This window comes from Thunnus albacares, chromosome 15, assembly GCF_914725855.1.
Source record: "Thunnus albacares chromosome 15, fThuAlb1.1, whole genome shotgun sequence".
Lineage (NCBI taxonomy): Eukaryota > Metazoa > Chordata > Actinopteri > Scombriformes > Scombridae > Thunnus > Thunnus albacares.
Genome location: NC_058120.1, coordinates 26,302,083 through 26,326,729, shown reverse-complemented (window position 1 = coordinate 26,326,729; position 24,647 = coordinate 26,302,083). Strand labels below are relative to the sequence as shown.

The window sequence follows — 24,647 nt, the reverse complement described above, 5'->3', positions numbered from 1 at the left end:
TAAATAAATATATATTTAATAACATCAGCTGAGACAAAAATAGATATTTATATAAATATTTAGCATGCTGCTGAAGAAGAGAGATAAAAAATAAAATTAAATGCACAATATGTAATTTTCTGCCACTTTCAAGTTTGATGATGTTGTGAAGTACCATGGGATTATGGGAGTTGTTGTCTTCATTGTTAAACAACCACCATTGCCGACATTGCAGTCAGCTTCTCCTGGTTAGCCATACTTTCTTTCCTAGGATGGCAAAGTCATGACCTGCCCTTCTCTGCCTCTGATTGGCTTACCCTGATATTCTTAGCCTAACCCTAACCAGTCTCACTCCTCGTGCCTAAACCTAATCAACCCAACCAACAAAGGCAATGAGTACTAACCAGTCACAGGCAGAGGAGGACGGGTTATGACTTCGCCATTGTAGGAGCCGGTCTGCTGCTAACATTTGCTCAGCTTGTTTCTCTGACAACTTAAGATCCAGACATCCGATGACTAAAATCCTTCATCCGGTGAAGAGATATAGTTAAAAACAACCAAGATCTAAAAAATATCTTGTAAAAATGTGGCTTAAAACTAGATAAAAAGTCAACTCATGACAGTTTATGGTGGACAACCACAACACTGATGCATGCACAAAGGGGATATGACGCCATTGACATGCAACCAAATGAAACGGTCCGTTACCTTGATTAAAATTACAGATTTCTCTGGGTTTGAAACTTGTTGGAAACATTTGGGATAATGTAAGTACACAACTCAGCAACATATATAACATAGGTCCAGTCATTTTTAATGCTTTTAATGCAGAAAAGTTAGATATTGATCCTTTAAAAAATTAATTAATTAAATATATATATATATATATATATATATATATATATATATTAATCAATTAGTCAATCAACAGAAAACTAATCTGCAACTTTCTTGATAATTGATTAATTGTATGAGTCATTTTTTAAGTCAAAATGATAAACAGTCTCTGGTTCCAGCTTCTTCAATGTGAGAATTTGCTGTTTTTCTTTGATGTATTTGTATAAAAGACAGTTAAATAACTTTCAGTTCTGGATAAAACAAGCAAATTAAAGGCATCACTGTAGGCTCTAACTAACAAACAAATAAAAAAATGACTCTTTTAATTATTAATTAACATTTCATAGACCAAATGATTAACCAATTAATAGAGAAAATAATCAGCAGATTATTTGATAATGAAAATAATCGTTAGCCATAAAAGTACTTGAGTAAATATACTTTCCACCATACAGATATTAAAAACAACAGCACAGAAGTCATGAATTTGACCATTTTATTCTTCAAATACAATTTAGCTGTACAATAATTTGCAGGACAAACATCAATGCTGCTCACGTTAAAAAGGGAGCGTGGTAGAGCATCAGTCTGCAGACAAACGACTTCATAATTACAGTGCAATTAGAGAGTAAAAAAAAAAAAAAGCACATCATAGTTTTTTGTAGTTGTAAATTTGCTGGTGAAATTTTGTCAATTTGTTGAAATTACAGTGCCCATTCTCGCTATTTCATCACACCTCATTACTCTCTAACGACACCATCATTAGAAGAAAAGCCCACATGTTTGTGAGAGCAGCAGTTACAAAAGGACTAGTAGTATCATGAATGCCAGTCTCATCCAGGAACATTTACACACGCAGAAGAAAAGACATTCAAACCTGTATTTAATAATTGTGCCCGTAAAAATTTGGATTTAGAAGACGTTGAGGAGCCTCTGAGTTGGTGGAGCGGTAGTTGAGGAGGGTGCAGCATCCAATATGTTGTCATGGTAACAAGACTGATGAAAACCCAGGTAAAGATTTGGGTCTTTTAAGTGAACTCAGGGGTGGAAACTCTCAATCAGCTATAACTTCATCCCAAAGGACACATAAGTGAATAAAGTTTTATCATGAAAATGTGAGACTTTTCTGAATTTAAGACTAAATGAGGTTGAATTTGAAACTTACAAGTGTGATGAAACCACACTGAAGGGTTTGTTTTTCTGCCCAGACAGAAAAAAACTGTTGATTTACCTACAAATTTCAATTTAATGTGTCTGTTTCTCAAAGTCAAGTACAGGAAAAAAAACAGCACTGCAGTGGTTCAAAGCAAAAAAAAAAACACTTCATGTCTTCATCATTTTGGTGAATTTTTATTTTCAATCACAGCCATGTTGTCAGTCCACTAGTTGAAAATAAAAATTTACCAAGATAATCTAAACATGAAGCGTTTTTTTTGTTGTTTTTTTTACTAGTGGAGTCGGTGCTGCCTTGGTTTTTGGGGAAACAAACACATTGCAGTTTGGCTTTTTTTAGAGCAGGAGAGGTACACCTGTTTATTCTCATAAATTCAGTTTCAGTGAGCGTGTTTACATGTGCACTAGTATCCTGGTTCTGATTGGGTTTTTGGAGAACCTGGCTATGTGTCATGGTCTTGTCACGGTCTGGTCTGTGTTCCTTAGTCTCCTCGGTTCCACCAGAGACTCTCAGCCTTTTTTCCTTTTGTTATGATGAGTTTGGACTCAGCAGGAGAAGGACAGTTTGAATATTAAGATGAACTGACTGTTTAATCTTGCGTTGTGATCTTACATCGTGTTTATTGATCTGTTCTCTATCGATATTCATAGATAGATTGAAGGGGGATCTGTAGGAGGACAGAAGGTGGATGTTTCGTAAATATCCAACATGCTAAAATGATTCGACGGTATCAGTCTGTAAGATTTTGTTGTTCCTTATGCTGGTTTCACTTGTAGGTTTCCCTCCTCACCTGCCCTGCATCAGTCTCGTTAGCCCTGCCCTGCTGCATTTGTCTTCAACCGCCAATCAGCTCCTTTCCTGTTCTCCTGTCGCACCTGCACCTCATTCCCTCAACAGTTTAGTTTCTATTTAAGTCCCAGTTTTCAGTTTACTGTTGTTGGAGCCTTTGTTCTGCTCTGTATGGTCTGCTTTGGGTCCACCTGTTCTGCTACTCTTAACATGGTTTTTGGAGTATCCTGGTTACATTTTGCACCTGTAAACACCTTACCCTGGTTTCAGAAACCTGGATAAGGCTTTATAACCTGGATATACTCCAATAGAAACCAGGATACTGTTGCATGTAAACACCTTATCCAGGTTTCTGAACATACTTTACTGGTACAAATTACAGAATGTAGTGGCTGAGACAGTGAGAAATCAACATACAACTGCACAGAGATGATTAGAAACCTGGATAGGTGAGAATCATGTATACAGAGACACGAATAACCAGGTTTCTTATGTTCCATGTAAACGTCATATCCCAAATATGATCAAAACCAGGATAAGGCTCAAAACCGGGATACGAATGCGCATTTAAACACATTCAGGAGTGAGACTAACATGGATCAAAATTCTGAATAAAAATGTCTTTGCTCGTAACACTTCTCTGGTGCTGAAGAACAGGGATGTAAGAGCATGTTTTACCTTTAAAATGTTTCCACACCTTCACTGAGCTGTGGCTGAGTAAATAAACCACGTATGAAGCAGATGGGATGAAGTAACGTCTTATTAGCTGACTGAAAACTTACCAACCAAATATTGACATCCATCTTTTATCTACTCTGCAAATAATTCACACAGTTACTTAGAACTTAGTAGAGACACACAAACTGATGGATTTACAAACAGCAAACCAGTTCAGGTAGCTAGTAAAGTGGCTGGACGTGACCAAGGTTTTATTAGAGCTATCTGGTACAGAGTGACATGCAAAGAACCAGCAAAATCTCCGTTATGGCAGTGTGCAGTGAGACGCCTTCAGATGAGAGGATGCTGATAGAGGTCATATGTTTAATTTAAGGCCCCTTTACTTAACAGGAATAGATACAGAAACCTCTTTTTCATTATGGTAAGTGTTCCCACTTAAGAATATACTGTATGCAACCCTCCACATTACCACTCCACCCAACAGGGTCCACAGCCAGGGAGGAGAAAGCACAATCTGATAAAAAAAAAAAATGTTAAAGTAAAAAACTAAAGGATGGACTGCGACACTTTTACCTTCACTGCTTTAACAGGAAACACACTAAAACTTTTGTCTGTGCTTCAATAAATCCACAAACTTACATTCATAATCATCACTCAACAATAGTTTACAAACTGGTTATAAGTCGAAGTTTCAGGGCAGATTTTAAGTTTTTCCTTCTTTCTCTACACGAGCCTCTAGATCTCTAACAGCTGTGATGAACGGGGCAACATGTTGGTCAACTTTGACCTAAAATTAGGCAACAGAGTCCATGATGATGCATAAATATTGCTGCTTTACTCACAGAGAAATATTTTGTTGCCAGTGAGTAATTACAGTATATACAGACGATTACACACCAAGAGGACTTTTAACATCGTCACAAGAAATATTTAAAAAATAAAGACAACTTTAAACAGCAGTTAAATTCCAACATGTCAACATATAAATGTTGGTAATTTGACTTGGCTGAAAAACATATATTTCTTGTGAATATGAAAGCCCCAAATTGCATCAAAAAAGTACAATTTTATCAAAAAAAGGCACTTTTACTTTGTTGCTAAAGTTGCTGCGTTGCTCAAAATGTTGCCCTGATCATCAAAAACATTAGACATTATTAAGTTATGTGCCTCGTTACTCTGTGGAGCCTCTACAGTAAGACAATAAAGACAAAAAAAAGAAGCATGAAGCAGGTTGACAAGCAGACTGATCAACAGTCAACAAAAAGCTTCAACACACTCGACTCTGATTTAGTGTGAACAGAGCAGCGATAAAGACAAAAGCAAGAATTTCATTCTAAAATGAGACATTTTTAAAAGAAAATTTGACTAAATCATTGCGTGCAGAGACGAAAAAATCACTATGAATATCATTAAAGTTGTCAAATCTACTCAGCTTTTATAATTAACATTTTAGGGATGAAGTCATATGTGTTTTTATTTTAAACATGACAACAGCTAACATTCTGTAAAGGAAGAAAAAAGGGACATATAATGTTTTGGAATACATGTCTTCATATTAATGCTCTACGTAAATCCAGACGTCGATTTTAATTTCATTGAATTTACAAATCAGAATCATAAGATGTAAGCGTTTTTCCAAAGAAGTGTAAAGTCAAACACAAGCTTATTGCACACCCCTGCCAAAAAACATAATGTAACGTCTGCAAGAAAGCTAACTTTCCAAAAGAACGCAGCAAATGCAACCAAATCTGATCTGATTATATGAGTAAAAAAACCATCATCACTTCAATCCCTACAGTAAGACGGGAAATGTCTTCCAGTCAGTCTGTTATTTCCAGAGTAAAGTCGTCATGACTGGTTGTTTATTATGAAAACCACACTGACACATTTACAACAAGATTTGGGTTTATCAAAGAATCCAGACATGAGATTATTTTATTTTACATAAAGACACTACAGATGTTTTTGGGAAACTCTGAAACTATTTCAAGATGGACAAGGGTAAAACCTGATTAAGGCTGGGTACCAAACCTCAATATTTTTTATTAGTACTGACCGAAATGTGTCTGTAGCTGAATATTAAAAAAAAACTATAAAGCACCAGAAGCTGGCAAACATCGAATCAGTGATCTTGTTTATTTCTAACTAACTGCTTGTCTGAAGTTCAAACAGTTTAAATGTTTGTCACTTTCAGAAAACCAACAATCTGACAACGGTAGCTATTTTACGCTGCGTCTGGTGTAAAAGTAAGCAGGACCAGTTTGAAGGATTTAGTGGCATCTAGTAGTGAGGCTGCAGATTGCAGCTAACCCCCCCCCCCCCCCCCCCCCCCCCCCCCCCCAAGTATGTAGGAGAACCTACAGTGGTCATGAACATGCAAAAGGTCCTCTCTAGAGCCAGCGTTGCGTTTGTCCTTTCTGGGCTACTGTAGAAACACGGGAGGGCAACATGGCGGCCTCCGTGGAAGAGGACCCGCTCCCTCTGTTGATATAAAGGGCTCATTCTGAGGTAATGAAAACACAATAATTCCTTTTTTCAGCTGATTACACACTAATTAAGATATACTTATGAATATTATATTCCATTTCTACCAAGTCTGTTCCGCTAGATGTCACTAAATTCTACACACTGCACCTTTAAAGAAGCTGTTTATTCATTCTTTACACGACTATTTCTGCACTTTAGTCACGACTGTCCAGAGAATGTCCAAAAGTGTTCACCAGTATCTTCAGTTTAATGATTCATTGTGTCTCGCCGCTCTATGATGGCAGGATTTAGTGCAGCTGTTCAAAACAGCAGCAACATGCTGTAACACGTTTGCCTGCCGTGTTTAGAAAAACCATTGTTCATTTCAAGTATATCCCAGCCTTTAATATTTGATCAGATAGTTTGTGATTTAATTAAAAATATTTAGACTGTTTTAATTTCTCATACTGCTGCTTGTGTTTAGATTCAACTTTTGCTTTTTGATTTAAGAAAAGTAAAAAGATTTTGTAGAAAATGTATATTTTTTTCTCTACGTTAGATATCTTAAACAGTACTGCTCTGGTATCGGTACCGAAACTCAGGTATCATATCGAGTATCAAAAATTTCCAAATGATACCCAGCCTTAAAACTATCTGATAATTTTCATCTCAAACATACAAAACTACAGACAACAACACCCCCCCCCCCGAGCCAACATTAACACAGCTCAGCACTTCATCCTAAATGTGTGTTAATGGGGCTTTACGTTAAGATTTTTTTTCTCATGTTGTTACAATTCAAGTTCGTCACACATTATCTTGTCCCCCTTTAAGAAAATAGCATGTATGCATAGAGAACTTCATTTAATATAAGGTTAATAAAAGGGCAGTAAAACTAGAAATATTAATAAAAGATCAAATCTTGAAATGACAGTCAGTCATTATAAAACTTTGGTAGGCCTTTTTTTTTTTGTTTTTACATAAAGAAGGCTTTTGTATGTAATAAAAGTTTATGATTAATCCTTCAGTATTTAGGCCAAAATTATAGCCAAAATTTGTGTGATACATAATCAAGTCTGTTTTCATTCAAAATTCTTTATTATTATTAGTTCAGTGAATGAATTCCAGTTTTAAATAACACTTCAAAGTGAATCGCTGGTATACAGTGTTATATATTTGTTAAAATATATCTAACTAGCTATAGGAGGACTATTCCTTCTTATTTTGGTAATAGCAAATATATATTACTAGCACTTTAACTCCTAAAAATAAAAAAAAATGCTCCGTAATAATTCTTGCATGATAATCATTTCATTAAATAATTTATAATTTGTACTTTTTGGTTGGATTTGTTCAAAATAATAGCTATCGACTTTACTCACATGGTAAAGTGTTGTCGTGAATAAACACTAAAACACCTGGAAGTAAACAACGTTGTAACATTTCTCCTGCCATTATTGAAAATGGTACGAACGAGCAAAATCGTGGAGTGATTATAAACTTGTCAGTGTGTGAAACTACAGCCTCGATCCTGAGAATGAGCCGCTCGGCCTTTCATGTGCCAATAAACGCAATCATCTCGCCTTTTTTTTTTTTTCATTCGTAGCAGCGAACTGGTCAACCTCAGCGCTGCCATTCTCAAGGCTTATTACAGAAAGGTATCAAAAGAAACACTTCAGAGCAGCGCAAGGAGAGAAACAAACAAAACATCATTTACAAAAACCCCAAATGTAAACATAGAACTTCATACATCAAAAGCTAAATCTTCAATCAACACAGGACGGAACATTTTAGGAAGACGATTTGTAGTCCTAAAACCAAGAAGTATTTGAAAGGTGGGTTCCCTCAGCAGGTTTCCAAGGCTTTCGTCTCGCAGGATTTTAATAAATGCAGGAAATAACACATCAAATTGGTTCAGCTTAATCTGCTTCAAAGCCTTTTTTTTAAAAAAGATCAGTTAAAAGCCCAGTGCAGAACCTCCATTGGAAATCTGCAGAGGGAAGGTTGAGCTGAGCTAAGCTAAGCTAAGCTAACGTCCGGGTCGGCCTACAAAAAGACGTCATTGCTGGACAAGTTCTCAGCAGAGGGGCCGGTTTTAGTTGTTAACGCATCTTTCAGAGGCAGAACTGTTCTCATTGGCTGAGTTTAACTTAAGATGCAAATGCGAGTTGCATTTGATTCATTTATGATCGTGTTATTGATGATCTTGGATGCTCTGCAACCGATCAGACTGAAACTGCAACTTTGGAAAGTAACTTTGTCAACTTCTCTTGACAAAATGAATTTTTCCTCATGATGGTCTACAGTAAGGACTGAAATCTTGTCAATAAAATGAGCACAAGTGACTGAATGTGTGGGATTTCTAGTTTCTTCCCAGTCATATTGGAAAATTTCACAACAAGAATTTCACCAGAGCTATCACAGCTAGCCTTGTTCCAGACCTCGAAAATACAGATTTATGCATCTGATTTGTTCAGTAATTAAAGTAGATCTGGTGTTGTATGTACTAATTTTTATTTAGTATTTGTGTTTTTAGCATTTTTGAACAGTTGTGAGTCAAGCGGCCACAGCTAGTTCAGACATGGCTGTACAACAACAGGTTTTATACACTAACAATTGAATCATTATTTAACTTTGTGAAGTTCACAAAGGTTCCAACTTCTAACACATTTATCTTATGGATACTCGACTCCATAAACACGTTTTACTTTTTCAGAACATTACAGAAGCTAACGGGTTAGCAGTTAGCGGTGAAGTGACGTTAGGACTTTCCTATGCAGTCTGATTATCATGTTAATCTGTAAGCACTTTTAGATTTACTCTTGTTTAGTTGTGAGTCAGTTTACTACTTATGAAATACATTTTACAAACATTTTTCTTCTATGTTGCATTGCAGCAAACTCTGAAACATAATAATATGTAGTTTTTGAAGTTCAAGTAAAATTCAGAGATGGTTGGACACTTAATTAAATATACTGTTTGTGATTTGTTTAATGTAGGGTTCCTTTTTTAATTACTGTGCTAAAGACGTGAGCTCTATTTTCATCATTCAAGACTGTCACAGTGAACTTGAGCTCTGTATTTCTTTGGATTCATCCACTACAGTTAAACTTGACCAATGAGACTCATTTTTGTCTCTATGTCAGAAATGTTTGTGAAACTAAAACTCCGCTCTGCATCTGCCTTCATTCAAGCGACAGCGTAGCATTAAATATTAAAAAGTCTTCGAGGGTAATTACTCACATGGGCACTCAACCACAGCACACGCTAACATACAGTACACGCACACACACGTAGACAGAAAAGATTTACACACTTAAACCAAAAACACACAGCAGGCCACTGTATGTTTATATTCTTCCTGTTCCACGATATGTATTGATACAAAAAAAACCCCCACCACAAATCCCCATCTAAGAGCACAAACCTTCAAAAGTGCAATGAAAGATTAAAACCTGTACAGTGGTGTGATGCGGAAGTATAATGTCGGACACATGAAGTTTTTCACAAACAGCTATTTACAGCGAGGAGAGTGTGAAGTTCTGACGGACGATGATGGAAAAGCCTTCGTCCTTCACCTCTTCCGGGGGTCGGAAAAAACCTTCAACGCGCCAAGTCGGTGTGGCTGGCACTCAGGTCGCGACTTTTGCTCAGACGATTATTTCGTTCCTGGAGGAAATGTAGTGAAAGGAAATGAAATTAGAAGCTGACAGATGGACTTATTTCAAAAAAAGTAAACCCCCAAACTTTTTAAAAACTGAAAATGATTGTTTTTAACTTGTCCAATATGATTTTTAGAACTTGTCTGCTGGGTTATAAACAAGTTTTCTGAGATCAAGGCTGGTAGAAGTTTCTCAAATAGACAGAAAATACCTGCACAATGATGTCATCTTGCTAATTGATTGTTAGCTAAACCCCTACGTCAAACAGTGATTGTAGCTTGGTAGCCATAACGCCTCACAACAGGCCTGTTGAACTGTAGATCTTATTTTCTTCACATGTTGAAGAATTTAATCTTTCTTTTAGCCTCTCCAAAATCATTAGCATGTCCAAACGTTACTTCCAAGGCCAAGGAACACATCAGTAAGTGTGTGAGCTTATAGCTTACATTATAAAAGTCACGTTTAACCAAAGTTTAGGCTAATGTTAGCAGCTCTTTCCTGCTCTTTACTGAATTTGTGGAAGTGTTTAACACCAGAGAAACCACACACATCAGTTAGTCCTCATCCTGAAAGCTTTTACTGTTGTTATATTAAAAGTGGGAACATGCTGTTTGAAATATAAAGTCTGTAAGTTAAGCAGCCAAACACAGTTACATTAGAACAACATAAACTGATCATACATTTTTTTAAAAATCATACTTAGGGGTCTACGGCTAACTAGCAATACAAACAGTGTTTCTGTGTCTTCTACATGGATCATTAACTGCAGATTCAGCCTCAGATTGTCATTTACACGGCTATTTAAGACCCTTTTACAAGGTTCTCACTTTTAAAACAAGTAAGCTGTAATAACTAAGAGCTCAGCTGTTTTCAACCGACTGCTGGAGCTTCAGTCAGTTGAGAAGCTGCTTTTTCAACTTCTGTTTGATATCAAGAACTTATATTTGTTTCAAAAATCAATAAGACTTTTGAAAGGAAAATCTGCCTCCGTTATTGTAAACTATATGCTGTTGAGAACGGATAGGGGTTGCAGGTATTTTTTCCTTTTATTGAGCAAATATAACAAAGATATATGAGATATAACAGATATAGCAAAGACTTGTGCGTGCATCTCATTGACTGTATATAAATATAATATATAGTGTTTATATACAATCAGTAATGCATCTCCTGATGATTGACATATTTTCTAAATTTATACAGAAACCTTTATTAAAACTTGAAAAATCTAAAAAATCACTAGAAATTTGATTGTCAGAAGAGATCAAAACATCCAGAAGTTACACAAACAATATAGACAAAATTATAATTTAACTATAACTCACACAAGTTGTCAGTATGTGTTGATTATTTAGTCATTACCATCAATAAAGCTGCTTGCATGGCTAAAAACATTCTCTCTGTTAATATAATCTGTGTTGATTAGTGACGATAACGATGACGTGAAGTTAGTCTGTGAGTCACGCTGATGCTGTTACTCATCATCTGTCTTTAGTGACGAATGTGACGCATCTGCCCGCAGAGACAAATACAGTTCTCTGGTTTGGCCACAAATTCAATTAACTGCCTCTGTTGGAGATGATACAGCTGATAAAGTCATGAGAGAGACGAGAATGAAAGAAAAGTTGGTGTCAGTCAGACCAGGTCAAAAAGTATCTGCAAAAAGCTCCTTAATGGTTTGATTTAAGTGTCCTGTTCAAAGAAAATTTTACATTTTACATTACATATTACATCTGTGAACGCGAGCATTTTGGGATTTATTTTAAGATTTGTTTTTTGTTGTTTACACCTTTGCTTCCTCATCTACTGCTACCTCAGTCTGATTTCCTAAGTTTTGAACAATGTCCTACAACAACACTCAGACGTGTGTGTTGACTTTCAGACTTAATTGCGCTTTTCGTTTCACTATTTGAATCACTGAAGAAATCGGAGACGAGTTTGGTGATTCAAGGTCTGAAACCAGGATAATGGATTTGTCTACAGGAGGTTTTGTGGGTATATATATATATATATTAATTTCTCCGCTTCCTCTGTTTCCTGCAGACTTACTCCATTTTAGATGATAATCACGTCAGATACGCCTAAAAATTCAATTTACCCCACCAGTGGCTGTTTCTCTCAAGCATTAATGAAGGAGCTCAGATTTATCTATTTCTGGTATTAATGTATTACACCCAAAAATGTAGTTGGTCCGAATTGCAGATAAAGCAGCTGTAAAACATTGTTTTCTTTTTAAATATCTCTTCTTTGGACAACATGGACACTGAGAAGGAAGAAGGACAGATTTCTGGTCTGTGGAAAGTACTGAAACTACAAAGCTTATACTGTAAACTGAACATGTATTTAGAGATAACATAATGCAGTTTTTCAGTAATTATTAGTAACTGACGTCTTCAAATGTTCTGTTTTGTGCAACTTCAGCTCCTTAAGATGGCGGAAGTCTGGATTCCCAGCTCGCCACTTTAAGCTTGAGAAGGTTAAATGAGGAATTAGACTTTTAAAGACATTTTTAGTTTGAGTTTATTGGATCAAATTTGTTCCCAAATAAAAAAAAAAAAATGTTTTTGGGAACATTTGGAAACTTTGTTCATAGATGGATGTAATGGGTGCCACATGCAGATGGTTGGGGTTATTCAAACATGTCAAATAATGTAAATGGTATAAATACACTGAAAAGACTGAATAGTGAAACAATAGTTTTATTTGCCTTTTTTTACTCATTGCTGGCTTGAGATGAAATTAAACATTTTAGGGAATATTGTGGAAAGATGATTGGATTTACAGTCAATAATATTTCACTTATAATGTTTGTATCGATTAAGATAAATGATATTTTGTATGTAGTAATTTTGAAAAGGGGGTTGATGATGTTTTTATGGTATTTATAATGATTTGTTGATCACATGATGAATCAATCAATAACTGTATATACAGGAAACAGAAGCAAGCCTCAGACATCACCCTGATGAAGGTGAGATAGCTGAAAATGTTGGTGGATAAAACATGTTGTACTGGAGAGTTGTGTGACGTGTCTTGTATTAAAACTTGCACTGTTCTGCACTTCGCTGTGTGAATTTCTCAAAGCGGAAACTGTTTTATGTGACCGACAGTCTAAAATCCAAAAGAATTACATTAACTGATATAAATCCAAGAAAATCAGCAAATCCTCACATTTGAGATGCTGAAATGAGAGAAAACATTGTATTTTTGCATGGATGTTAACTAATTTTCTGCATCCTGCGCTGGTTTTTCAAATTAATAGTCATGCAGTATTTTCCTTCAGCTGTTAATGCTAAATAAAGTATTGTCTCTGTTAATTAAAATCCAAAAAAAAAAAGTGGGATTGCCAACCATCCAACATAAACTGCAACCCAAAATGAACTCCATAATAAAGTTCAATAAAATTATCACTGACAAAATATTGATTGTTATTGAAATCTTGCATATTTTAAGGCGGATTTGTCCTTAATTAGAAGCACACTGGGAGGTTTTTTTTTCAGGATTGAACTTTTCCTTACAGGACGTTTCTTCAGACAAACTAACAGACTCTCTGCAGATACTTTTGGACTCTCGGTCCCCGACACTCGGGCTCCTTACTTGGTAGTGGTCACTCGCAGCCTTGTCCGCCACGTTAAGAACCCCCAGTGAGCTGGCTCGCTTCATGCTGCACCCAGAGCAGTGACATGCAGGCAGGGAGGCGTCAGTGAGGGGCGGGGGAGGGATGAGGGGTGAGGGGTCAGAGGTCAGGGGTGAAGGGAGTGGAGAGTCAGGTGTGAGGAGTTTAGCTCGGTGGAGATGGAACATGTGTGTGTGTGTGTGTGTTGGTTAATCACATACATGATATTTTCACACAAAGGTTAGTTTCACTGTCAGTAGAAAAATACAATATTAAATTCACGTTTTTATCACTTTGTAAATGAAATTTAGAACTTTTACAATAAAAAAAAAAGTTTAATTGCATCAAATCTACAATCATAGTTTAATCTGCCGGTTATAAGTGGTGTAGCCTGAAATTTACAATATAAATTCATGCACACGCTTACATCAAACCTGAGTTCAGTAAGGTCACGCTGCAGATCATGTCCATTATAACAAGAAATGTGATCTTTACCTCAATCTTAAAGGAAAAGTTCCACATATTGAGAAGCTTATTTGACTTCTTTCCTCATGTCTGTGTTTTAAGTACAAAGCTGGAGTTAACAGTGTTTAGCTTTAGCTTAGCATAAAGACTGAGAGAGAAATAGATACACTGGCACCGTCTAAACTATGGAAAAAAAATGTTTACCAGCAACTGTAAAGCTCTGTAATTAACATAATGTGTTTGTTTAATCTTATGCTTTTTCTGTCATGTCTCTGCCTCTGGAAGTGAAAAAGTAATTACACGTTGGAAACAATTCTTACTGAACTACAGTTTATCCGTCCGCCCGACACTTCTGTGTAGCATCTCTGCACTCGACTGTTGTTCACCAAGAAATACAGCAAGTAACCAAATACCTTTGAGGCCATAAATGATCATATTTTACATTTCTTTTTAAGTACAAATTAAAAGAAGATAAAAGTGTTAATTAGTGAGCTTTAGAGATGTTGGTAGTAGCAATTTTTAATTACATTTTCATGGAATTTAACGTCGTGGGGGGCCTACGTTGCATGTCCATCCATATTTTCTGTTTATTTCTACTGTGAATCAAAAAAAAAAAAATTTTATAAAAAGGAAAAACTGTAAAAGTTGGAGGTTTAAGTGACTTCCAGTAAAACCTGTTCTCTTTCCTGACTCTTTTATGTGTCGTGTGTAACTTGTAAACATATAAAAACTTATTAAAATGGACATTCTGCAGTGCTTTAACTTTACTGCTACCTGATAAGTTATGATGATGATGACGACGATGATGGCAGTGACATCATCACGTCATTCATCTAAAGGAGCCACAGAGAAGAGCAGCACGGAAAGGAAAATGGAAACCAGTGAGCACACAGATGAGGCATGCAGGGAGACATTCAAAATGAGAAGATTTATTCATAAATAAAAATATTCAACACAGCATAAAACTCTAAACAACAGCAGCCATGCAGACAGGTGTTCCTTTCAAAGTAAAATTCACAAAGAAACAGAAAAGTCATAAAAATTCCAAAGCAGAGTCAAACTGAACTATATTTCAAAACAAATTGAAATAAATAGCCCAAAGCCACAAAATGCAATAAATAGATGAAACTATTAGTGGTTAAAACCAAAAAAAAAAAAAAAAGGTAAATGAGTTCCACAGGCATAACAAGCATAAAGGCATTTCAAAAGCAGACATTAGTAGTTTGTGTCTTGTTGCAGATGCTTTTACACACATCGCCGTCACAGCATGTGAGTCAAGTAGTTGCTTTATTTTCCCGTTGCAGCGATTCTGTTCTGAACCTGCACTGCTCGTTGTACAGTCACTCATCACTTTGGCTTTCTGTCTTAGTTAATGTTCAGTGTTGCTCACCAAAACTCTGTGGCCTTAATACTCCATAATAATCGGAGATTTTCAAAATAAAGTTGACTTTGTTGACTGAGAATTTAATAACATGAGAAAAAGTCATACTATTTTTTCAAAATAAAGTTGCAATATTGTGAGATTTTAATACTCTGTCGTAGTAAACAGGTGAGAACAGTCAATGACCTGAAGTTACACATGTCGGTTTCACCAGTAATCAACTTATTATCTGAGATATTTTGGGATACTAGATGAAATAAAACCAGTTGATTATGTAAGTCAAACTAACCACTGAGTCTGCATCATTGAAGCCTCTTCTCTTGTTGAAAAAACAAGACTGAAACTTCTACTGATGAAGCATAATTCTCCTTTTGTGTGTCTTGTTGATCCAAATATTAATTTCCTCACTTCCATTAAAGTGCAGCGTACTGAGCTTTTTAACAGGAAGCATCCTGGACTGTGGGAGACGGTCCTGAACAGGATGTGATCTAATCAACCTAATCTAAAAATAACATATAACATTTTATTCTCAACTTTTCTGTTAAAATGTGATGTGTCTTTACAAATATTTTTCAACATTTTTTTTTTTTTTTACTGTTTTTTCTACTTCATGACACTTTTTTCTCAAAATGCTGTGCAATTTTTTTTTCAAAATAACAGTCTTTTTTCTCTAAATATTAAAGTTTTTTTTCCCCAAAACATTAAAAACAATGTTCTTGAAATATTCTTTTTTCTGTAAATATCACAACTTTTCTTCAAAATATTACATATTTTTTCTCAAAATATTACAACTTTTTTCTCTGACTATGACAACTTTTTCTCATAACATTACAGCTTTATTTTGAAAACATTATGACTTTACAGTGTTCTGAAAATAGTATAACCTTTTCTTGTAATATTAAAGGTTTTTTTCAAAATACTTTTTCTCAAAAAATCTAATTTTTTTAAGTTTTTTGAGTGGGTCTAATACTCTGTTAAAGGTCACGCAGCAGTGAACAGAAAGCAGCATGTTTGGATGCTTCTGTTACTGAAGACAAACGTTCAAATAAACACTGTACAGAGGCAGTGAGAGTAAAGAGAAGTTTCTTACAGGAAAAAAGGGCCAATAAAAGCTCCCACAGTCGTTTCATGTGCAAACACAGCTTTAGAGTTACACCACTTCACCACCAGCAAAGTAGAGCGAATCCCTTCTTTTGTTTTTGGTTAGTACGCCAACCGCCGAGCTGCGGGCTGGAGGCCGGCTCGTTCCTCCAGTGCATTAAGTGAGAGTCACCTTCATTAACTCAGTCAGGTGTTTGATGGGGGGGGGGGGGAACGGGGGGTATGGGGGTGTTGGAGGGGGGATAGTTACCCGGGGTTTTTGGGCTCACTGTCTCGTGACGAGCCGCCGCCTTTCAGCTTGCGGACGAGTTTCTCGCTGCTGCGGCGGATCGACGCTCGCAGTTTACTGAAGGAGCCGCTCCTCTTCAGAGTGCCGGAGCCGTCCTGATGGGAGACGTCACACAGTTAGACTCACACTCACACACACACTACTGTAATAACTAAACACACATACACACTGATACAAATGTATATACTGTATGTACATCAGCATTAGACCAATAAAAACCCATGTTGATGCAGATTCTGGCTTCAATCATCAGACTCAAGACTGTTTCTCAGCTGTAAAATCTGCAGTGAACCTTTGACTCGTTTTAACTGTTTGTTTTTTTTTACTATGAATTGAGACATTTAGTATCACATTGCCAAATATATTTTATATTTTATTATAATATTCTACAATTAAATAATATTCAGAAGCTTTTCAGTCCTGTAAAGAGGCTGGCGTTGCTCTATATTTTTCTTTTTGTCAAAAATTCCCATGAAAAGACCAAAACCAACAGTGTGTTAGTCCATTAGTCTCATTACTCCCTGTTGCTTTCAGCTTCAGGCCCACTAGTTCCTATTACAGATGTAATTTTTTAAAAACAGTTCAGAAATATATGGTTTCACTTTTTAAATGGGTTCAGTAATTATTTTAAACAGCAGGCTGCTGTAGTTTTTAGCAAACAAACAGGAGGAAATTGTACATCTGTCTGGGACTATTTTCAGCAGTAGATGAATCCACATTTGGTGCTCTAGTGAGTATTTCTGGCAGCAGGACGGTGTGTGTGTGTGTGTGTGTGTGTGTGTGTGTGACTGAGTCAAAATAAACTACAGTGTGTGTGTTCATGGTGATGAAGGAAAATGTCACCCAGTGCAGCTGTGGCTCAGTATCAGACTTTAGATACAAACATAATAGTTGTTAGTAGATCGATAGATCGATCGATTGGTGTTGGTCTTTTTATGGGATGTGTTGATGATATATATAAATATATAATATTACTAGCCTTGTCCTTTAAGGTCAAAATGCAGTAATGCGGTAATGTAATTCATCACCCACACTGGTCAAACACTAATACACAGACACACAAACTCAAAAGTGCAATGTAAACAAAAATAAACAATCTGTCAAAGTCTCATGTCTCCTGTGCAGTGACGCAGACGGACGCTCATTTATAAACCAGTAAACTCACTCAGAAATCTGTTAACTGTACCATATGATGCTTTAAATTCTGTCTCTATTGTGCTGTATTTAATTATAACTTCTATCTTCACTAGCTCTCAAACAAAGTTTGTCCCTGATGAATTTAACATAATCTGTAGTGGAAACAGGCGGCTCAGCCTTGTGTGATCAGAGAAAACATACAAACCCTGAGAGAGAAATGTTCACAACATGAAAGACTCACAGACTCAGCTGCAAAAACATTTCTGTAGTTTTGTTTTTTTTTATATAATTTATGTCAAATGTGGTTACAGTTTGAGCTGTAACACCTCTCTGTCTGTCTGGATGCCGAACAAAATGGAGGTGATGACGACATCGTCTCTGACAGTCAGAACTGGGTTATGAGTCTCTGTGCAGCAGATAGATGCAGCAGATTCTTCATTATCTATCTATCTATCAAAATACGTTATGTGGTTTTAGTTATTTAAACATAACCTCAGAGATAATATAAGATTTGTTGATTTAAGCTAGTTTTTATGGCTGAGTAAAGTCAGACTGAAGTCCAGTGAAAGAGTCAAAGAATGAAAGTTCAGGATTACTTTGTACTGACAGAAAAAACTGTGGTCATATTACGGCAGACAGCTGACCCGACTGATCTTTTGAGTTCAAATTAAATATATCAGCCTGGAGCTCTCTAGTTAATCCAACTAGTCTGCTGAACTCCCATCATGACTGCCTGGGTCACAATCATCTGTATTTTTATGAAAATTTGGACTATAACCTGACTTTTATGGGATTTTAAGCCCCATACTCTTATTGGTATTTGAGTGACCCATTGTTAAACCAATTTTATTCTTCAACTTAAACACTTAACAGACACTTTTGATAATTTTTGCCTATTCAAGAATTGTGACCAAGTTTATATTTCTCTCTGGTGGACAACATAATTAAATGACTTCAAATAGATCATTGGCATATAATTACTGCAACTTCTTGTCACTTTTCAGTGGATATTTACACAAATAGTTATACTGATCCATCTAAGATAAGCTAATATTGACTGATAATACCAAACACTAGGTTGGCAGTTGATTACATGTCTTACAACAACTATGAGTCCTTTGGTTCTGCTAAAATATTTGTACAACAAAAGCTTAAATCTGGTTTTCATCACCACAGAGTCAAAGTGTCTGAATGAGGAGAGTCTCTATAAGTTTCTCTTCTTGACTTTTGGAACATGATATCTTTTAATTATCCAATTTCCTCTAAGTGATCAATAAAGCTTGTCAGGGCTGCAACTAAAGATTTTTTATGATTGGTTAATATGTCTATAATTTTCTTCATTAATCATTTTGTCTATAAAACATCAGAAAACACTGAAAAATGCTGATCACATTGGGTAAGGTGACATCTTCAAATCCAAAACCCTCAAATATTAAATTTACTTTTCACTGAGACAAGAAGCTGCAGATCCAGTTTGAACAAATTGGGACAATTTTCTACAAAACTAATTTCTACTTAATTTGGCAGGTAAAAATTATTTTGAGTGGTTTTGTCATGATTTGGGCTAATTTTGGGGTATTTTCCAAAGTTGGAAAATTCATCTATATTCCAATTAATCAGCCCTTCCTCTCACACACTGAGTTCAGTAGGCTCATGCTGCATTCATGTCCTATCAGTGTTTCTGTAATTATGAGTTTCCAACTTGAAAACATAGTTCAACACCCAGGTCACAATTTCAACTGGGAAAACCTATTTTTCTGCAATTTAAATGAAAACTGGGCTACTTTTATGATGATTAGATGGTTTCTAGGCTTTGATTTGGCGACTTTTTTTGACATTTTTAGTGAAAATTGACTCACTTTATTATCAGAAGAGTTGGCTATTGGTTTTCTGATGATTGACACATAATTAACTAATTGTTTCATCTCTTAAGTTAATGTTGGCTTTGAAGATAATGACATCAATCCACTCTGCAAGCCTCTAAACACTCAGTGCCACCATTCAAATGATAAATGGTGTTTATTCATTCAGGGACATGATTTTCACATGAACACAGTCGATCCATTGGAACCTACAGTGCTGCTGCTGAGAGGTATTAAAGTTTAGAGCTCACTCAGTTATGAAAGCGCACACAGAAAAAAAAAAAAGAGAGGGAACACACACAAAGAGGCGACAGGCACAGGTTCAGGTGAGCAAAGAGTTTAGGTTTTATTAGAAGTTAAGAAAGACAAACTGTAAGATGCACAAACAGGACAGGACACGCAGAAGATTAGTAGTAGGAGCCGAGAACAGAGACGAGAAGACTATTTTCAATTCCCAGATTTCCAACAGATGCGACATCACTTGTTTAACCCTCTGCCCTCCTCCCACCTCCTCCCCTCCCCCACCCTGACATCTATATACACAGATATACAGAAGGTCGACAGGCTGGATGCACGATGCTGAGGCTTCATATCGGCCCCGAAAGCGTTACTTGAGATTCGACTGGAAACTTTCTAATCAAACCGACTCTCCTCCAGGATTATTCCTGTTAAGATGGTTGAAAAATTTGAATCCATCATGCATGGAGCCTGTCACCTTTTTAATGCGTCCTCTCGATGACATCACAACATAGTTTAGTCCAATATCGATGCTGACAGATGACACACAGAGCACAGAAGTGACACGCTAAACGACTAAAACTCTATCGGGAGCAGAAGCCACAGATCAGCCGTGCTCCGTGTGAGCGTCACGATCATGCTGACGGGTGTTACGTCGATGTTATTTACAGCGTGTTCAATCACTATGAGCTGAAGATGTTTTAGTCACCACCACTAATGATTTTAGATGTGAATGCTGGAATGAAACTGCATGAACCATAGAGGAAGAGGAGAGAGAGAGAGGAAGAACGAAGAGGCAGAGTTCAAAACTTTAACTCGTTCATAGCTGTATCTAGAGGGTCGTGTTGGAAGTGTATTTATTGTTTGATCACATGACTATAAGCTGTAATCAACATGGTGTCCACATACAGTATATATCTTGTTCTTTGTTGTGTTTGCTGTTTACCTGATGAAATGTTTTTTTTTTAGTCCACTAAAGTTTTTGGAGTGCGGATACTTTCCATTTTTACTTCATTTAACCTCCAACCTCCATTTAAACATGCTTTACAGTTAAGAGTTTTCCTATTTAGACACTTTCTGTGCTCTTTTTTTGTTTTTTTTAATTTTATACCAGTTTTTCAATTTTAACCAAAATCTTATAAAATGCTCTAAACATGTTGTTCGTCTGATCTGCTCTTTAAATTTACCCAACAAGAACCTCCCGAAACATATGAGTAGTCTATTGTTATGATTCTATATTGTGAATTGATACTTGGGCTACAACTGAAGATTATTTTCATTATCGACTAATCTGCTTATTATTTTCTTGATTGACCAATTTATTGTTTTATCTGTAAAGTGCCAGACTACAATGACAAAGGGCTTTATAATAATAATAATTATTATTATAAGAGCCTGAGATGATATCTTCAAATTGCTTCTTTTATCTGATCTGCACTCCAAAACCCAAAGATTTACTATCATATATGACATAGAAAAGCATCAAATCTTCACATCTGAGAAGCTGGAAGCAGAAAATGTTTGGCATTGGCATTCATTTTCTCTTCATCAACTAATCGTTTCAGCTCTATATGATACTTCTGTAATTTTGCACATTTCACAAGCACCTGAACTAACCAGGATAGCTTTAAAAAAAACTGCTGGAATTTCGGACTTTGTAGTTTCTTCACATATTTCAACTTGTGTGTTTCTTGCAAAGCAAACTGTTCAAATGTTTTGGTGCTTTGGAGATTTTTTAATGTGTGTTTTGGCCATTTGACAATTTTTTTTTTTTTAGAGTTCAGCTCAGAGAAAACAACTTTAAAATGAAGCATCTGGGATTATTATAGTCAGAATTGTTATGATTGAGAGTTCAGAGACCAGGTCAATGTGGAAAGAGTTCTGCTTTAAATAGACAGCTGAAGGAAGGAAGCAGAAAATTGATCGTACAGTCCCGTCTCCACACAATTCCTCCGACAACCTATTAAATGATTCTACAGCCGATATGAAAGTACAGTTTAAAGACACTGGCAAGTGACAGAAAGGGAGAGAAGTAGAGAAGCAGAGGCTAGCGTTAAAGGACAGCAGAAATAACAAGTTTAAATGATAAACATCACCCCGGTCCTCTCCCTCCCACAGCAGATAAACACAGTCGAGCAGAGTGCTTCGAGACAAATAGGAAGCTGAAGTTTGGATTTAGACACACAGGCTGTCTCTTTGTTTTCCTCCCAAACTACTTTTTCCACACGCTCTTTGTTCCCAAACACAGAGAAGAGGGTGTAAAAGCAACATTATCGTTCTGGTTCGACCCGGCATGAAGAATCCCAGCAGAACCCAGAGGCGGTGGAGGAGAAAGAGAAGGAGGAGGAGGAGGAGGAGGGGGGAGAGAGTCAGAGCTGAAGAAAACTGCAAAGCTGAAGGGGTTGAGGCGAGGTGAGGTGAGGCGAGGCGTCCGTCATGCAGAAGACAAGTTTTTTTTAGAACCATTACAAGGCATCTGGAGTTATGCCTGCCGGTCAGATGAGAGCAGGAAGAGAGAGAGAGATACAAAAAGTGAAAGAGAGGAAAAAGATGTGGACAGACAAGTTGAAAGAAGCAATTAAGGAGCGAGAGAGAAAAGAAATGTGAATTGTCCGATGGAGGGAGAGAAGAAAAAGAGAGAGAGAGAGAGAAAGTGTGAATGATATAAACTGAGACAGACGTTATCAACACGTTTTACAGATGAGACACAGTATTTCTCAAACAACTTGTGCGTTGTTTAGCCGCCGGCTGATTTTTGTGTTGTGCTCAAAAAATATGGACGTTTAGGTTAATTAAGGTTGGAAATCAGCCCCCCATGACAGATGAAGGTTGTTTCTATTAATGTGGAAGTTATTAAATCTCACTAATGTGAAATTAAAATAAATAAATCAATAAAAAATTGTTGTTTAGCCTCAGGCAGATAACCTGCTACTGTAGCTTCTGATTAAACAGAACCTGCAACCCATAATTTCTTGGCTAAAATGCATCATTTAACAAAAAAATGACACAAAATTGTAAAAAGTGACATTTAGCGTCTTTAGTGATAAACCGGTTGGTCGATTGATGGCATGTTGCTCTGGATATAAACATGAGGATGTGATGGAGGTGAGTTAAAGTGACGGCACGGCGTAGTCAGTGTTGTTATGGTGATTTAAAGATGAAAAGACGTCTAGCCATCTACTAAAACTGGACTAACCCTAACCCCAACCCCTAACCCCTAACCCTACTTTATATTATAACCTTTATTATAATGGCATTTTATGAATGTATATTAAACATGTAGGTTCTATAGAATTTCCTGGATTTCTAAAAAAACTAAATAGTTTAAAAGTGAGATGCGACTGAAGGAATGGGGGCTTGTTTATTTCCACCTTCAACCCAGATTTGTCTAGAAAATATGGAGGCTTTGGCAAAAAGTAAAAAGCATCAACTAACATAACAAATCCACAGACTGAAAACATTTAAAAAGGAAATAAAAACAAACAAAAACTCCTTAAAACATAAATTATATATGTATATATACATATAAATTATATCTCATCTATAGTGGTCACGTCAGAGTGGACCAAAGCTAGTCTATAGCTGTACGTCAGTGGTCTCGCACGCTAAGATAATCACTCATAACTTGTTTTTGTGGACCAAAACAGAAGAATTATTCTGTGTCTGTTCTAACCTACTTTAATTCTGGTTAAAAAAATAGCCAGACTGACGTGTGTGAGGCCCTCAGCTATTTTCCACAGTCCGGTCCAGATGGCCTTGGGTCTTGCCCAACGACTTGTTAAAAGCTCCAAAACCCAGAAAACCAAAACAAACCAAAGAGGAGCTGAGTGCTTTTACAGAATCGAGGACGAGCTGTTATCAGTCCGGTCCAGACACACGTTGGCCTTTTCACACCTCCTGCTTCCTGCTTCACGTGTGACAGTGGAAATAAAAAGCCTCCGCTGACTGAATGAACATCACCATAGACGTCAGAGAGGGACAGTAACACGAGCCACCAGCCGACATGTCTGTAAATGTTCTGTAGTTATTAAGCTGGTTTAAATGTTGAGCCACTTGGACATGAAACTAACTGCTATTCTCACATCTAATTTCAGTCTAGATGTTCATTTTGATGCTAGGATGTAACAGCCTCAATAATCTGTTTAATAGTAAAAGATAATTAACAATATTAAAGTGTTCGGCTGCTTATTTACATACAGATGAAAACAGGTTTCAAACACAATAAAGCAGATCAGATGTTGATCCTGTCTATATTTCTTTTCTTCTGTTTTGTTGTTAACATGAAATATTCTTAACAATCTATGGAAATCACGTAGTCCAAATATATCCAACCAGGGTTACTAGTACAGTTCTTCTTCTGCACTTACTGGGGGGGTTACATGGAAAAAATAGATATGATTGAATTATAAATCAATGTTTGTGTTCAGGAGGCGACAGCACAGAGTATCTGAGTGATCTGAGTCAGCGGTGACATCATGTGCTGCTATTTAGAGGTCGCAAAAACTGGTTATCGAGCGTCACAGATAAACGTCCAACTTCCGCCTCTCCGAGCGAGAGAGAGAGAGAGATTTTGAACTTTTGAACGTCAACGACTCCACGGTCATTGTGATTTGTATTGATTTTCCACAGATGTACCACGTCCATTGTGAAAAACTATCAAAACATTTCTGGAAGCTGACACATCTATTAGAGGTGTATGATAAAGGTTTACATCTGACAAAAAAAGGTTGGGAACCACTGATGTAGTGTTTATACTAATGTAATTCACAGACTTTGCCACCGGGTGGCGCTTCTGGACAGTTTGTTGGAGAGATACTGTGTCTTGAACATTGTTAACACACTTGAGTTTTACAAGGTTATTAAACTTTGTTAGACCACAGAAAAATCAACACAGGGGGATGCAGGTAGGAGACACATGAGAGTAGCCAGACAGCAGCATACAGACTTAAATTTTGGGGTTATTTTGGGACTGAA

At 36.6% G+C, this 24,647-nt stretch overlaps 1 protein-coding gene across 4 annotated transcripts in view; it reads right to left on the bottom strand.

Moving 5' to 3' along the window:
- Positions 1-8,942: 8,942 nt before the first annotated feature.
- The window catches only part of klc1a (kinesin light chain 1a), a 52,739-nt gene continuing 37,034 nt past the window's right edge, over positions 8,943-24,647 (bottom strand). For 2 of the 4 annotated variants that reach the window (XM_044374074.1, XM_044374073.1), the window contains exons 14-16: positions 16,399-16,532; positions 13,183-13,249; positions 8,943-9,592 (exon numbers count right to left, since the gene is read on the bottom strand). In XM_044374074.1, the coding sequence (XP_044230009.1) occupies positions 9,527-9,592; positions 13,183-13,249; positions 16,399-16,532 (267 nt within the window). In that variant the 3' untranslated portion in view covers positions 8,943-9,526. Of the gene's footprint in view, positions 9,593-13,182; positions 13,250-16,398; positions 16,533-19,757; positions 22,162-24,647 lie in introns of those variants that run through there. The other 2 variants (XM_044374075.1, XM_044374076.1) reach the window with 2 other exon arrangements.